Source organism: Acinonyx jubatus, chromosome E4, assembly GCF_027475565.1.
Source record: "Acinonyx jubatus isolate Ajub_Pintada_27869175 chromosome E4, VMU_Ajub_asm_v1.0, whole genome shotgun sequence".
Lineage (NCBI taxonomy): Eukaryota > Metazoa > Chordata > Mammalia > Carnivora > Felidae > Acinonyx > Acinonyx jubatus.
In genome coordinates this window covers 4,462,642-4,479,650 of record NC_069395.1, presented here as the reverse complement: position 1 = coordinate 4,479,650, position 17,009 = coordinate 4,462,642, and the positions used below count along the sequence as shown (strand labels likewise).

The 17,009-nt window shown below is 54.2% G+C and overlaps 1 protein-coding gene across 1 annotated transcript; it reads right to left on the bottom strand.

Moving 5' to 3' along the window:
• FCRL6 (Fc receptor like 6) lies at positions 1-15,990 on the bottom strand. Its single transcript, XM_053209398.1, has 10 exons — positions 15,851-15,990; positions 10,775-10,795; positions 9,080-9,346; positions 8,397-8,681; positions 7,972-8,250; positions 7,486-7,626; positions 4,535-4,600; positions 3,830-3,898; positions 2,077-2,108; positions 1-2,000 (listed from the first exon to the last, which is right to left on the bottom strand). The coding sequence occupies exons 1-10, from the start codon at positions 15,879-15,881 to the stop codon at positions 1,872-1,874; spliced, it is 1,320 nt and encodes a 439-aa protein (XP_053065373.1). The 5' UTR covers positions 15,882-15,990; the 3' UTR covers positions 1-1,871.
• Positions 15,991-17,009: the final 1,019 nt, after the last annotated feature.

Sequence of the window (17,009 nt, the reverse complement as noted above, 5' to 3'; positions counted from 1 at the left end):
CCATACTTTTGTAGGATACAATAAAAGCAATGTACTCAAAACTAAAAGAAAAAGAAACATACAAAATCTAAGCGCTTTTTTTTAGGACTATATTAAACAAACAAAATTGCTCCCTCAGGTTGCTATAAAAGGGTCTGAGTTCTTGCTTTTCATTGTTCCCCGTAGCCCATCCTGGGCCGGTAAAGACCATCCCCAGCTGGGCCCCGTGTCGCTGGTGTAGGGCAGAGGGCAGGAGGCGTGAGTTCTCAGGGAGGAAGCGGTCCCTGGGGATGACCCGCAGGGCCGGCTCCTTCCGGGTCCCCAGCATCAGTGTCTCCTTCATGAGCTGTCCTGTCTTTGACCGGACTCTTTACGAGGGGCCCGGCCCGTTTATAGAGGGCGCGGCAAGGCTTGGCTTCTACAGTTGCTTCCTGATTGACCAGATAGGACCCTGTGCTTCCAATGACCTGGCATGTGCTCCTCGGCCTGGCAGACAAGAAGCGAGGGGGAGGGGCCCCGGTGTATCCTGGATGTGGATTGGACCAGCCAAGAGAGAGATGGGGAAGAGGAGGCAGAGGCTGGGCAAGAGGAAGGTCAGGTGGGGGGAGGGAAGGAAGAGAAGGCATAGGGAAGTGAGAAACGCCAGCACATGCGTTGGCCTAGTAGCTCTCTGGGCCCCCTTGTGTCATCCAGTGACGCTCCAGAAGGCGAGTGGACAGAGGTATTCCCATGAAGTTTGGAGGCAGACCAAGCTTTTTAGACTTTACTGGGCAATACGAACCGCCTAGAAATCTTATTTTCAATGCGGACTGAGATTCAGCAGATGTGGGGTTGCCTCTGAGTGGCTACGTTTCTATTAAGCTCAAGGATGAACCCTGACCGTGGCCAGCTCCGGGTGTACGGGCCGGAGTCCTCTGAAAACGTGGACCTCTTCCCAGGAGAGGCGGGCGGGGTCTGCGGGACCCCACTCTGTGACCCGGGAGCAGGGACCCGGAGGGAACCGGGGCTCGGAGGAGAAGCAGGGATAATTGATCTTCCTAGTTACTAGTGTGACACTCTCAGCGTCACGGAGTGTGGGCTCTACAACCCCAGACCAAACTGAACCAGCAGGCACTACAAGCGATTGGTATTGGTGAATAATATTGATGCTTTTCTATGGACAAATACGTTCTACCAGCACGCATCTTTGCAAACACAAGGGGTAACAGTTTTCTGCGGTGCTCCCCAAGGGGGGATTCGGGGCAGGCCTCATTCCATAAACGTGGGTAACCTGGGAGCCTGGAAGGGGTGTGGACAGAAACGGGTTGCATGCGAAGGCAGCATTCTCCGGGCCTGGGGAGGGGCTCTGGCTCAGGGGTTAAGAGTTGTGTGATATTGTGGGCTCCAGGCCCTTTCCCCCGACCCTTGATGCCCCCGAGCCTCTGAGAGGCCCTCAGCCCTCCGGTCACTCAGGGGCCTCAGCAGAAGCTTGGAAGTTGGAAATGCTTTATGGGAGCTGCCCAGGGCCAGCCCTCAGGGTGTGCAGATTAATTCTCTCCGGCAGGGTGAGGCCAAGCCCATCCATGGGGACCAAGGGCTGTGGGAGAAAGCACTTACAGATGTGTAGACAGAAGGGATTGCAATGCTTCCATTCGTGTGAAAGAAAACATCTGTGGCTCCCGTGTCCAGTCCCCTCGTCACGCGTGAGTGCGGATGTCCCTGCCCACACGCTGCCTGTTCTGCTCAGAGGGGGCCTCCGAGATCATTTAGGCGCTCGTCGAGTCTCCGGGGACCCTGGCCAGGACACGGGGCTCCCTCACTGCCAGACTCAGGGACTGGGGACCTACAGAAGGGGCTGGGGTCCCCGCTGGCCTCCTGGGGAGCACCGGAGGGTGGTGTTGGGGGGAATGCCTTTAGTAGTGGAGAACCTCCTCTAAGTGACCAGGGAGGGCTTTGTGGGTCCTGCTTCTCGGATTCCGTTTCGCGGCTGGAAGTTCACCAAGCTGTGATCGTGTCACCTCCGTGTAGATGACAGAACTGTCCTGTGGGAGAGGCGGGTCGGGATCAGGAGGCAGATGTAACACAGAGGGTGGGGGGAGGGCAGGGAGCCCAGCTCACCTGAGTCCCCGGGGCTGAGGCAGCAGGCCCGGCTGTCGGGGGGAGAGAGAAACACTCCGGTTGGGGTGTCTGGCTCATCCGTGCACCTGCAGCCCGCCTCCTCCACGCTGTCTTCTCTTACAGAGCACAGACCAGCCCAGGGAGCGCTGCTCCCCCTTTCGCCTCTGGGAACCCCTCATTCTTCATCCAGACACAGGAGGTCTGGGTCTTTCCACCTCAACCACAGCCCAGCCATGTGACTGCAGGCCAGCCACTCAGCCCTGGGACCTCAGCTTCCATAGCCAGGGAGAAGGGAGGGGGTGGTCACAGGGATTATAAGGAGAAGAAAGAGAGATGAGCCTATCAAGGGTGCCTTTAAAACAGCTACTTGATTAGACAGCTACCATGCACCAGGCAATCCTTCTGGTGTGGGCATTATATTTATTATATTAATCTCACACCAATCCTGCAAAGTAGCGATGATTGATTCCTTCTCCAATTGAGATGAGAAAACGGAGGCTCAGAGTGGCTGATACTCCCTGCGGTCATGTCTGTAAGAAGGGGAACTGTAGACAAATATCAAATCTTTGCATACGTGAAGCATTCTTCCAATGATAGAAGATCCAGCGTCCCCTTCCTGTGAATCTTGGAATACAATGGCCTTTCCTGACTCTGGGTTTCGGAACCCCTCGCCCTCCCATCAGGGAGAGCCTATCGCGAGCTGGGAGGAGGCCACCCGGCCCTGAATCACGCCTTCGCCTTGTTGCCCTGCTGTGATGAAAACGGCCACATTTCCTTATTGCAGCCAGTGAAAACCATATTTGGAGGTTGGCTTCTTTTTTTGTCTCTCTCGTGTTCAAGTCCCCATTGTGACTCTCCTCTGAAATGACCCGTGTCTATGTGCGTGTGCCTTCCCATCTATCCGGCCATGCTAGGGTCCTGGGGAAACTGCCCCTGAGTCCAAGAGACTCCTTGTCTGTCCACTTCCCCTCGTGCCCTTCATGGGAAAGAGCAGGAACCCCAGGCTGATTCAAACCCATCGTACAGCCCAGGAATAGAAATAGCAGCAAAACAAGAGCTAGAAGCTTCCTGGTTTTGAACACCTGTGGCACAGCAGATAACCTGTGAAGTGTCGAGACCTCAGTTCCATTCCTAGTAATTTAAAATAGCCTTGCAAAATTAAGCGTTATCTCTATTTTTTTATACATTAGAGAGCTTAAGAGAGAGAGCTTAAGTAACTTGCCCGGTAGCAGCACAGTGAATACACAGAGTCCCGTTTCGAACTCAGATCCGACTGACTCAGAAACCCATACTCTCCCCATGACGCCATGTTGCTTTCCACCCCCGTTGGAGGGATGACTAGCCTTTCCCTGTCCCTGCCATCTGATTCTGGTGTTGGTGGCCGGAGCTCAGGGTCTCGGCTCCTCTAAGAGCCGGGACTGTCCTGCTGAGACTTTTACTCTGGGGCAAAGGCACACTGTGTTATTCTCTCTCTCTGTTTTCTTTGTTCCTCCACAGTGCTGAGAAAAAGGCAGAAACACTCCCTAGTTAGGGTGGCAACGGTGGTGGAGATGATGTGGAAGACAGTCATTATGGTGGACATAGCGTTTTTGGGGAGGATGGTGGTGATGGTGGGGGTGGTGATGGGGGAGGAGGTGACGATGATAATCGTGGTCATGGCACAGCGGTAATGTCGGTAGCGATACTTCACTCCAGGCCCCAAACTTCCCCTTTACATTGGCAAAAATGTCCAGTTTCACCCAAGAGTACTCACCTTTACTCTTCCGGGAGGTTGCATACACTACAGAGTAATCATCATCTTCATTCTCATTCTGCCAATGAACTGAAAGAAAGAATGGGGCTCGAATAGGACCCACCTGCTCTCCCACCTCAAGACCCCTGTGTCCTGAAGACACCTATGGAGGGAAGCCAGTCGGGGGCTCTGTCATGGCGGTAGCTGGGAGTGGGTGGCAGCCATTAATGTGAGATACCCATCTTGGCAGAAGGCGCCCGCCCCCACAGCAGGTTCCAGTAGCTTCACCAGCCCCAACTAGAGGTTTAAATTCTTTTTCTGTAAACAAGAGTCAACCCTTGAGGCTTTGCAGGCCATATGGCCTCTGTTGCCTCCACTCAGCTCTGTAGTGTGAAAGGAGCCATACACAAAACATATACAATGTTCTCCACAAATGCAAAATTGTGTGGTGAACTAGATTTGGCCCACGGGCCAGAGTTTGCCAACCGTTGGTCTAACCTCTCCACGCCCTCTCTTCGGAGGCCGGGCTTCCCTCCTACCTCCCTGTGCCTCCACCGGCTTCGTGGCACTGTCCCCTCTAGCTCTCCCCAGAAACCATCCGCTTCCTTCCCCGATGACCGATTCCTGAGACTTGGGGGCTCCCGGGGGGCTCATTCTTGCTCCCCTTCAGAGGCCCTCCTCTGCCGTCCGGGACAGACCATGCGTGGTCCTGCTGGAGGGACTTACCTTCGCCATACAGTAGGTCCTGCTCTCCACCGGGGGCTGGGAGTGGATTCTGAGATGGAAGGGACTCTGGGAGATACAAAGGCGCAATTTGGTGAGTTCCCTGAGAAAGTGTGCTGGAAAGTAGGGGGTAGAGAGTCTGAGAGAAAGAAAGTCGGTGGAGGCTGCTGGAGGTCTGAGTCTGGTTTGTTTACGAGGGCTAATTCACAGGTCTGGACACGGTTAATTTTTATGGGATGTTTCCTTTGAAAAATACCCTAGAGGGTAGCATGGCCCCATGGGAATCACAAGCCGGGAGGAAGTAGGGTCCCCAAGGATGAAGACCTGCATGGAGAGGGCCCAGATTCACCAGTCAGGCTGCTTTACAGAAGAAGGAGAAGCTGATAACTGTGACCACCCACTATGTGCGAGACACTGGGCCAGGGAGTTCAAACACGATGTCTACTTCACGGCACAGTGGCTAACCCCGTGCCCAGCACATAGCTGGACGGCAAAAGAGCCTCCCTTCCTAACCCTTTGGGGTCTGAGAGTCTTTTTACAACCGTCGTGCAAAGGTCGACGCTATGATATCATAGTATCATACGTAGTATTATGGAGGAGGTGACTGAGGCTGGGAGAGGCGACTTCTCCAAGGTCATACAAGGTGAGGGGTAGGGACAGAATCTCAATCCAGGTTTTTATGCTTTTTCTCCACTGGCGTGCTGCCTCTGTGAAAGCGGGTGCTTCCAGAACCTTAAAGATTAGCTCCTGGGATAGGAATTGGGCCACATGTGGATTTTAGAGCACCTGCTCACACCTGGTGCCCAGGAAACGTCCATTAGCTCTGACAGCAAGAATTTTCATGTTTTGAAAATTGCCTTGCGAGATGCAGCCCGTTGGGCATCTTTGGTGGTGGCATGGTTTTTGCTTGTCGAAGAAGTGGCTAGGTTATCTGGAGATGGTTAAGAATCTTCCAGAACGGGGTGTGGGGGATGAAGCTGTTGATCTACAGCTTTTCTCAGGGAGCTTTGGAACCGGGCCTGGAGGTGGTCTTCCGTGTGATACTCTAAACGTTTTGTGTCGCTGAGCTTCTGAGATAGGAAGACCGCCATCAGAAGCCCTATTTTCTCCGGCGACAGGTTCCTTAATACAATAGAACCCAGCTGCTCCCGGGTTGGCAGTGGGGGTTGGGGGCGGGGGGAGCGTGGACCGTGCAGGGGCAGAACCTCCACGTGAAGAGGGAGGCTTCTTCCTCTTGAGGACCCCTCCCCAGCGACTCCCTCCCCCCCCCCCAACTGCACTGCCTTGTCTTTAATGTTCTGACCCAGAGATGAGTGGACAGAAACAGAAACACCCGTGTTACCGACACCAGGTAAATGGCCGGGCCCTTTGCAGAGGGTTTTGTTGTAGACACAGGAATGCTAGAAGTCACACGTGCAGTGTTGGTCCGCTATTCCAGCTGCCTCCCCATCTAGCTCTGGGCCTGCCTCCACCTTTCTCCTGCCATCCGGGTAGCTATACCTTAAAGCAAGATAGCCTGCATGGAACCTTGACTCAGGACTAGAGGGAATGTTCGTTGGACAAAGACTGATAAGTCAACAAGGGGAGAGGAAGTTGGAGGCTGGCCCGAGCCCTACCTGGGGTGCTGGTAAGGCAGGGGAGAGGGTCCAGGGCTAGGGAGAGGCCCTTTCAGGTATCCTGGCTGGTGCTCAGGGAGGAATGCTTTGAGTGTATGACTGGGTGGTCTTTCTCACGGAGTGGTCTGGCCCGGCTCCCGAAAAACTCATCGCGAATTCCTTAACAGAAGGAGCTGCCAACTTGAATAAGTAAACCCAGCTTTGGAGGCCTGTGGGGGCAATCGCGTTTTCCCTTGGCAAGTGGAAAATAAGAATGCTGTCCCTGGGGAGGAGGGGGTGGGGTGGATTGGAGTCTCAGTAGGTGGGTTTGAAGGCCTAGGAGGAAGCTGGGATCAAACAGCTTTGGCACCGATAGGCCTTCCCTTAAATGTGGCCTGAGGCGAAGAAAGATTAGAATAGGAATAAGTGTGGAGCCACCCAAGGTGATGGCTGTGGGAGCCCCCATTCCTGCTTCTTCATCATGACCGGACAGGAGAGGAGGAGGGTGTCCCAACATCAATGGGCTCCCTGGAAATGCCATTTATCTGATTGCTGTCCCTTTTTCTCTCTATGGGTCCCACTGCATCTGAATTCTAACGCTTCTTATTTTCAGCGGTTCCGACGAGAGAGACTAGGGGACGTGTGGCAGGAGAAGGGGTGGTCTGGGGAATCTGCGTCGACTAGACGGAGACTGTACTGAGCGCCCACCAAGTGCCAGCCCAACACGTCACCTGTCAGGTAGCTGTCATCAGCCGAAATGCTCACAGTAACCCCGGGACGGAGACACTTCACGAACTGGCCCGAGGTCACAGAATTAGTAAATAGCGGTGTTGGGAGCAGGCCATTGCTTGGTCCTCTCCACCGTGTTCCTTTCGGATGACTGAATGTCCCCTGGGCACTCACCTCGGGCTCGGCGCTGGACAAGAGGGGTGTGTGCGCACAGGTGCACAGACACGCATTGGGCTTCTCATTCTTTCTCTCTCCTCTGCTGAGCTTAGTGACAGAGGGTTGGAGGCCTGGGGTTTCCCTGTTATATTTGCAGCCACAGATTATCTTTCGAAAGTGAAAGAATCTGATGGCGCTTGCGTCTGGCGGGTGAGAATTCCTCTGCTTGTGCCTCCATTCATGCCCAAGCGTGCAGTCGTGTGTTGTGCACATCCCTGGGTGACTGCGTGTGTGTGTGTTTTGGAAGCTGTAAGCGTCCCTCCGTGGACTACTTTGGGTGACATGTAAAGAGAAGTCCCTCCTCTCACCCAACACCCCGGAAAAGGAAGCAGCTGGCCCCGGCAGGCCTTCCAAAGGCTGGGTAATGCCCGGCATAGGGATTCAACCACCAAGAAAGTCAAAAAGGTTACTGACCAGCTTTTCTCCAGGGTCTGAAGCAAGCCAGAAGCGCAGTGGCGATGACCAGCACACCAAGCAGGCTCGCGGACAGCCCGGCAACCAGCCAGTGGGGGCTGTTGGGGGCAGACAAGCCCCAGGTAGGGGTGACCATGAGTGCTGAGGATGAAATTCAGAATTGTACCTCAGATGGACAGAAAGAGGCAGAATGGCTGGCATCAGGGGGGATGGCGTGGCCTGGGGAGCTTTGCAGATGGAATCAGGGATGGCCCCGAGGACGCCAACAAGGACAGGCAGCTGTCTCACCCACCCCCCACCAAGGATCTCCTGTTTTCCCTCCAGGTCCAGTGGACGGATACTCTGAGCAGCGTCCAGGCTCCATCATGCAGTGCCTGCTATGGGTCCAGCTTCGTGCAGGGTGTGGGTGGGGGGCACACGGAGGGGTGGGACCTGCCCCCTGCCAGCTTGCTGGGGCTCAGAGCCCAGCTGGGGGACAAGACGTACCATCCAGGGAGAGTATCTTGGGCTCACTGGTCTCTCCGGAAACATAATTCTCTGCCCGGCAGGAGTATCTGGCATCCTGCTCTGACGTCACGGTGACCGGGAAGCAGGTGGTTCTTCCATAGGGAGATGAGATGTTCCCTAGGATCTTCCCGTCCAGGTAGAACAAGTACGAGATTGGAGGGGAGCCCTTCTGGGCCTCACAGAGGAGCTCCACCATGGCCCCCACAGCGAGGCTGGTGGGGCCAGGTCTCAGGGTGAGTAGAGGCTGGGACACAGGAACTGGGGCAGCACAGAGGGGGGAGGCTCAGCTGTGCCACCCAGGCTCCTGGCCCCTCCTCCCCTGGGGATCCCTCCCCATAGGCCCACGGGTCCCGTTGCCCAAAGCCCAGACCCCTGGGGAGTGTCTCCCCTCCCTCCCCACTCACCCTGCACCCTGACCTCCAGCTGGGGGCTCTGCTTCTGGGCCACACCACCCTCAAGGGTGGCCCGGCACCAGTAAAGCCCAGAGTCTCTCTCCTGGGCTCCTGGGAGGTAGAGCTCCGGGTGGGGGCCCCAGTCCTGCAAGGTTCTGGCATCTCTGTGGAAGGAGAAGAGGAGCCTCGAGGCCGACTTCTGGGGATGCAGCTTCGTCTGGCATCTCAGGGTCAGCGGGCTCCCCTCACGGAGCTCGGGAGAGGGGACAGCGCTCAGCACAGGAGGCGGGAACGGCTCTGGGGAGACGTGGGCCCAGGCTCAGGGGGGGCCTCCAGAACCCTGAGTCTCCAGAGGCCGGGGTCCAAGCCAGAGCGCATCCCAGGTCACAGCCCCACGCCCCACGGGAGACCCTGTCATTGTGTCCCAGGACCCGCCTCCCAGCTACGACCCACACCGCCAGAGCCTCTCTGGAGTCCCGAGCCAAAGCCAGAGGGCCGTAGGGGTCAGCTGGTCCCCAGAGGGGAAGGGTCTGGCCCAGGCTGGTTCAGGGCACTTCCTTCCCCTGGCTCTAGACGGGGGCCCTGTTGTCGACTGCCATCAGGGGCAGCCAGAGGGACAGCTGCTGACCTCTAGAGACCAGATCCCTGAGCAGCATCCCAGCCCCATCCCCGACCCCCCTGAGCTGGTGACTCACCTTGGACTTGAACCTTGACCAGCTCTGAGGTTTGTCTGCCCAGGTATGGGACGTAGGCCACCTTCCCAGAGCAGCTGTACTGGCCACTGCTTTCCAGGGTAGCCGTCCCCATGGACAGGGACCATCTGGTCTTCGGGGTTTGGAGTAATTTTCCGTCTTTGTAGAACTTCACCTGGGACAGGGCCTTGTTGGCCGATCCATGACATCGCAGAGTCAGGGCGTCTCCCTCGAACACGGGGTCTGGCCAGGCTCGGAGGTGCAGCCAGGCTGTGAGACACGGGAACGGGGTGGCCCCGGAGCCACACACTGCGTGGCCGTTTTCTCCCTCTGTCCCCCCCCCCCCCCCCACCAAGCCCGCCTCAGGCCTCCCCCTGGGGACACAGGCTGCTGGATGGCACCTGCTGAGCCGCCCCGCCCCCCAGGCCTTCCTGCCAGACCTGGGCGGGGCCTCTGCTTTCCTCTCCCCTCCCCTCCTCCCCTCCTTCCTCTCCGCTGCCTCTTCTCTCTACTCCCCTCCCACCCTCCTCCCCCGTCTCTTCTCTTTAGCCTTTATCCTTGCATTTCCCCTCCGCTCCTTTTACTTCGCCCTTTCGACGTTGCCAAGCTTGGGTCCAGTTGAATTCCTTCCATCCATTGTCCTAACTCCTTCCTTCTCACCCAATCCTCACCTCCCTAGACTGGTTACTTGCCCCCTGGCTCCCCCAGTCAAGCCTTTCTGCAGCATCCACCTCTGAGAACAGCTGGCCCCGGACCGCCAGCCAGAAGCCAGATGGATGGATGTAGGAAGTGCCTGCCAGGGCTCATCCTTCCTGCCTTCCTTCTCAGGCCCCTGGCCTCTACCTCCTTCCCCAGCAGGGAGTTTCATTTCCACCACTGTCGTGGGGAGGGGTCTGTCCTGTCTGTCCTCATTCCTAAAACGTGTTCTACGGCCTGATGTGGACAAGAGAAGAGCTCCCGGGGACCCCAGCCTGGGTCTGTCCCTAGGCCTTACTTCTTTGACAAGTCAGACACCATTGGTCCCAGAGAGTCTCAGGAGCCAGGCCTGATAAACTGAGAACAATAATGAAGAATCAGATAGGGACTCCCGGTATATCCTGCCTTTGCCTCAGTCCTCAGGACCCGCCCCTGGAGCCTCACGGGGTGACTGAATGACCCTTGCTTTTACTCCTGTTCTGTCGAGCAGCACTGAGCATGGCTTCGAGTTCTGCCCAGCAGCCCCCATTGCCTCCAGAACCATAGAACATGTCCTTGGAGGTGAAGATGTTCATAGGTCAGGCTTCTTCCTACTTGATAGAAAGCTCCGTGAAGGTCAGGATGGACTAGAAGGCAGAAGGAGCTGAGGGTCAAAGCTGCCTTCTCTGAACATACGAGGGATGGAAGGGAGTCCAGGGCCTTGCTGAGTGGAGAATACAGGAGCTCCAGAGCCACCCTGAGAGGGACAGAGGCCAGTGCCACTTACAAGGGAATAGGATGAGCCCCAGAGCCACTTGTTGGGGCTTGAGCCACCTAGAATTATCCTCAGCCTGAGAACAGTGGAGTCCCAGGTCTCATCTCTGCCCGGGTATCAGCCAAGGCTCCTGAGGAATGGGCCTAGTATGCTGTTGTGAAGACGCCTCCGGGGGACCCGGTGGCCCATCAACTAAGTTTTGGTCCAGAGACACACTTGGAGATGGAAGGGACATACACAAGACTCACCACTTTGCCCAACACAGGGAACTGTAAGAGAACAGAGTGATAGAATTAGGGTAAATAATAGAACCTTTTCACAAAGAGGCCTGTCCCCTCAGGCACGGGTGCTCATGTCCATTCAATAAACCAACCACCCAGCCCCCTAAGCACCTACTCATCCAACTACCCAGCCACTCAACCACTCAGCTACCTAGCCATTCAGCCACCCACCCAGCCTCTCAGTCCCTCAGTCCCTCAACCATTCAGCCATCCAAGCACCAAACCACCTAGCTTTTACGTTGGACCCAGCGCCTGGAATCCTCTGCCCCTGTCTCTTTCAAATGTCGCTTCCTTAGGTGGTTCTGGGGCCCCCCATTGAAGGACTTCTCAACCCCTATTATAACACCCCACTGTACTATCATCAGAGCACTTATCTCTATTTGAAATTATCTTATTCTTTAAATTGCCTACTTGTTATCCGCTGCCTCACTCTGGAACGTAAGCCCCACGAGGGTGGAGACTTGTTCACGGTCTTGTCACCTATGTCTCGGACCCGTGCCCGGAAGGGTCAGTGTTCAACAAGCATCTACTGAATAAATGCTTTCCTCTGTGCCCAGCCACGTGGGGCAGGGCACGCGACGTGGGAGACACAAGAGTGGACTCTTGCACTAGTGGGTCTGAACGCCTACCTGCACCCGCAGAAGAACTCAGAGAGCAGACCTGGTGTTTCCTGCGCCAGATCTGTCTACGCGGCTCTGGAGAGTAGAGCTTGGAAGTGACGGCTGAGGGAGGTGAGGAATCCCTGGATGGGCGGGTCAGATGGGACGGGTGAGGGGATAACACACAGGCCAGTGCATCACGCACTATGCTTGGACCTTTATATGTGGTATGAATGCTTTTATTTATTTTTTTATTTTTTTTAAATGTTTATTTATTTTTGAGACAGAGAGAGACAGAGCATGAACGGGGGAGGAGCAGAGAGAGAGAGGGAGACACAGAATCTGAAGCAGGCTCCAGGCTCCGAGCTGCCAGCACAGAGCCCGACGCGGGGCTCGAACTCACGGACCATGAGATCGTGACCTGAGCTGAAGTCGGACGCTCCACCGACTGAACCACCCAGGCGCCCCATGGTATGAATGCTTTTAAATGAATGAATATTTGAGGAGCATAGGTGGCCCGGGAAGAGAGGCCAAACCACAAAGTGATGACAGATGAGGTTAGACAGGTATGAAAGGCACAGGGGATGGCATGGGTGGCGGGCGGGGGGGGGGTGGGGAGGCACAGCTGGGCGTGACGCGGTGGAGAGTGTTCTAGACTGTGTGACAAGGAGTGAAGCAGTCAGTGGCATTGGGCAAGCGTGGTCGGGCCAGCCGTCCTCAGGCAGTTACTGTGTCCTTCACACTGACATGTCCTAGGTGCTGTGTAGACATGGAGGAATGTGGGAATGGCCTTGGGAGGGCCATTGAAGACCCTCTCACCAGGGGCTTGAGATGTGGCTGTTTGGTGTGTTGAATCACTCGCTGTCACCCTTGCTGTCCATGTGGCCTGGGACCCAGACGGAGGCTTTTAGCCTCAGTTCTCTGCTCAGCTCGGGATTAGCTCAGCCACAGGCTCAGTGTATGCAGAATTATGAGTCTTTCTTGTCAACCCTCCCTCAATCTCCCACTGGGTCCATCTAAACAGATCTCTTGGAAACTTTTTAAGTTTATTTATTTGAGATGGACGGACATAGGACGAGCTGGGAAGGGGCCGAGAGAAGAGGAGAGAGAATCTCAAGCAGGCTCCACGCTGCCAGCGCAGAGCCCGACGTGGGGCTCAAACCCATGGAACCATGAGATCATGACCAGAGCCGAAACCAAGAGTCGTGACGCTTAACCGACTGAGCCCCCCGGGGGGCCCCTAAGCACATCTCCTCCCTGGGCTTAGTGCAGTGGGAAACACGCAGGGCTCGGAGTCACGTGACCTGAACTGGACTCGTGAATCCACCTCTTTCTATGTGAACTTGGACAGCTCGTTGAAATTCCAATAGCCTTGAATTCCTGGTCCCGTCTACACAGTGGGAGCCGTCACAGCCATTTCTTCCCTGCAGACTGCGTAGATTACCGTGACCCACCACCTGGAAAAGTGGTTACCGCGTTGACTGAAAGCAGAAAGGAGGCCTGACCTCAGAGTGACTAATACCTCGCAGTATAGTGATGTCCCTCTTCCTTTTCCCTCCTCACCCGCAGAACACCTCTGCAGCTTCAAAGTGATGAGTAAACAGGAGTGAGGGCACTGAAGCCCTACAACCAGAGAGGGGGCATCCAGAGAGCAGAGAGACACTTCAGATGAGCTTGTGTCCCCAGACCCCATGAGACCTGGGAGCTGTGCCCGCAAAGCCGGTGCCTGTAACGAAGGCAGTGGGCAGCGGGGCGCACAGAGGGGCAGCGGCCACGTTACAGCACTTCCTACAAAGAGGGCCATGGGCTGAAGATGAGGCGACAACACAGCCAAGAGCCGCCGTTGAATAAGCTGCACAACAGAGTCCTGGGCAATGGAGGCCGCAGCCCCGCTGACCTTGGCACTACTCAGGCCATGGTGGGGGGCGGGGAGAGGAAGGCACAGGGCTTGGTCCACTGACAAAGAGCATCGAGCCCAAGCAGACCAGGCTGATGAGCAGGGCCAAGAAACCATTCCCCACTCGAGGAAGCAGGGACATAGTAGTCTCCAAATATTTGATGGGCTAAGTGTAAAAGAGGGAAGAGACTTTCAGGTAGAAGTGAGACTAATTCAGAGGAAATGAGAGAGACCAAGGAAGCAGATTTCAGCAAAGCATGAGGGACTTTGTCACAATCGAGCTCTAGGACATTGGAACCCGCTACTTCGCCAAGCTATGGCTTCCGTGGTGCTAGGGGTGGCCGTGACGTGGAAGCCCAGAGACACCTGTCATGGACGGTGTGTGTGTCTACGGGTGGTGGGTTCCAGTCCTGGGGCTGAACCTGGCTGATGCTCAGCTCAGAAGGAAATTAAGTCTCATCTCCTAAACTTCAAATCACCTTTAACGTACGGCCGTGTCCCATTACGTTCAGGGCCAGGGGCCCCTCGCCTGTCGAGTCCCTGATGGCCAGTAAGAGTAACGGGCACCATCTATTGTGTGAACACGCCCCACCAGGCACTTTAAATGAATTTTATTTTCCAGTCTTACATGATTAGAACCCAACCAGAGTCCTGCCCGAGGCATCCGGGTGGGATGCAGAAAGCATGAGTCTGGCAACACGTGGAGTTGGAGTTGTATTTCTGTTTTGCTCTTGTTGCCAGAGCAATTCTACACAAGTTTCTTAACCTTTTTGAACCTCAGTTTCCTCAATTGCTTAATAGGGACAAAAAATACCCACCCAATAAGATTTGAAAGGTTAGATGAGATAATGTGTGCACTACTGAGCAGGGTGTTTTCTCTGTCTCTCTGCCCACATCTAAGAGGAAATAGCAGCTGCGCACTTATGGTAACTCTGTTCCTCCACATCTAGCCATGGGGTCTCCATTTTAGGCTGGTCTTCTGGGGTCCCCAAGCATCACGCATGACCCTGTCGAATCTGGGTCCTCTACCACTCTGTCCCCTAGTCAGTCAGCTTTTGACTCTCTCCTCTCTTGCTCTGGTCTTCCCCATCCAGATACTGGGTTCCAAACGCTTGGACTTTATCCAGTCAAGTCCAAGGGCTGTTCTTTTTACAAGGTGGTGATTTGCCCATGATGACCTTTCTTCTGGAATATATCCAGGCACTAGGCCATCCTGACCTTGTCCAGTATGACCATTAGACCTTTTCCCTTGTTCAAATGGCCATTTGTAAGCACACAGGGTAACAATGAGGTGGGAGAAGGAAGAGCATTGGGCGGAACAAGTGTTTCTTTACAGGGTCAAATGCCCGCAAATCCTGTCCAGGAAGAGATCACGTTTAGGAATGGTTTGCTTTTCTGGTTCAATGAAAACAAACAAACAAACAAACGAACAAACAAACACAAACTATTGGGAACAAGTTTAAAATAAAAAGTAAGTCAACTCAGAAATTGTAACGTGAAACATATGCCCAGAATTGTTCCTTCTAAGTGTGGCAGGGTGATAGTGGCTGAGACTGAGTTGAGTCGGGGAGGCCCAGTGGCCCTCTCCCCACTCTCATAATCCTCTGCCCTTGGAGGACCAGTCCCTTCAGTCTCTGGTGAGGGTGACGGGTGGCCCCTGGGGAGGTGGCTCAAAGAGAGAGAGATAGATCAGAGAGAATGGGTTTGATTCTTCGAACCATCCCCAAGGACCAGTCAGACCTGAAACAGACCTCCCCACCACAATCCCCAATAGAGAGAGGCAGGAGGAGGATGGCCAGTTTGTAAAGGGCTTGAACACTCCGGGCAAAGCCTCTTAATCAGGTGAGCAGCCTGGACATTGTAGAGTGGTTCTAAAAAAATGCGGAGGTTTCATAAAAATTTATCTTTGATTTCTTCCAAAGTTTATTGATGTATTTTGAGAGAGGGAGAGAGAGAGAGAGCTCAAGTGGGGAGGGGGCAGAGAGAAGGAGAGAGAGAAGCCCAAGCAGGCTCCACACTGTGGGCTCAGAGCCCACATGGGGCTCGAGCTCACGAACCATGAGATCATGTCCTGAGCTGAAATCTAGAGTCAGATGCTTAGCCGACTGAGCTACCCAGGTGCCCCCCAAAATACTTTTTGTGAAAGCCCACCTTCTGCTGCTGAGCAAAATGCACAGAATTGCGTTCTCCCATTTTCCTGGTCCTCCAGCCCACCCCTGCCCAAAGCCATAACTTCATTTTCCTTTTGAGGCAGCCCGATGAGTAACTTAACCTTATTTCATGGGGTAAACATGTGGGTGGGCCTCAGAAGGTGATTTTCTGCCTCCTTAGTTTAGCTCTGATACACTGAAGGCCTGCCCTACCAAGGACCCAGGAAAATGCAATGGGAAACATCAGGGAAGCCCCCCACCACACCCCATGTGCACACACTCATTTCAAGCTCCAGCCATAAAACCCACTAGAACCTGGAAAGGGGAAATTAGGATTCCCATAAATGACTTACAGTCTTTGGTGCCCAGGAAGTAAAGCCCATGCTCGGTGACTTACCGAAAAACAGCAGAACCCTGCAGAGCAGCATGGGGCCTGGCCTGGCACAGAGCGGGGATACAGGTCCGACCGAAGGCAGACTCGAAGTCGGGGTGGAGGGGAGAGCATCTGAGCCACAGGCCCAGGGGTGGGTGAGTGACCCCTCTGACGTAGGTGGTGTTACTGCTTCATAGCCTATATAGAGGAAGTGGGGAAGAAACTTCAAAAGTTCAAATTTCCTCTCTGGTTGAGGGGGTATTATTTAAGTGAACTTTCTTCACCATGAAGCATGAAGGAGTCAGGGAATCTACTAGTAAGCACTTTTGAACATTCTCCATGGCTTCGAAAAGCTCATGCTGGTGAACCAGGATGGGACACGGCTATGGGAAGATCCAGAGACTACCAGAATTTGTGTGGTTTCAGCATCACTTAGCTTGCAAGGCAGCACAGTTCTGGATACACTAAGATCCGTTCCCTACCTTGAGTGACCTCCAGTTCTCCAAGCTTCCTTCCTATCTAAGGAGAAATGTGTTTGGACACTGCAATGAGGTGGAAAAGAGGAATCCTGAAAATGGTCCACAAGACCATCAGAGGAGCTCAGAGGTCGATGAGGTCAGAGTAGGTCAGGCTAGAGTTTCTGAATCTGAGGTTTTAAGACTGTCAGGCTATTATTTTGAGAACTAGTCCTTAAAAAGACGCCACTGAGAGAGCAATTAGGCAAGCCACAGGGTGACAAGATATTTTCAATACATATGACTGAAAAAGGACCCATATCCAGAATATAAGACTTTCTACAAGTCAGTAAGAAAAAGACAGACAACCCACTAGGAAAATGGGCAAGATAATTGGGTAGGTAATTTACAAAAGCAGACACCTGAGCGCCGAATAAACAGAAAACGAAGCTTGACTTCATAAATCACTGTAGAAATGCAGATTTAAACTAAATGAAAACACTACATTCCCCATAAGAATGGCTAACACTGTTAACATAGACAGCCAAGTGCTGGTGAGGATGTAAAGCAGCCAGAACTCTTGTAGACCTCCGGTAGGAGTGTAAATTGGTACAACCACTTTGGAAAGCTGCATGGCAAAATCTCCTCAATGGGTTATACGAATACCCGATGACCCAGCATTTTTGCTTCTAGGTACATACTGAACAGAAATGCATATGTATTGGCAC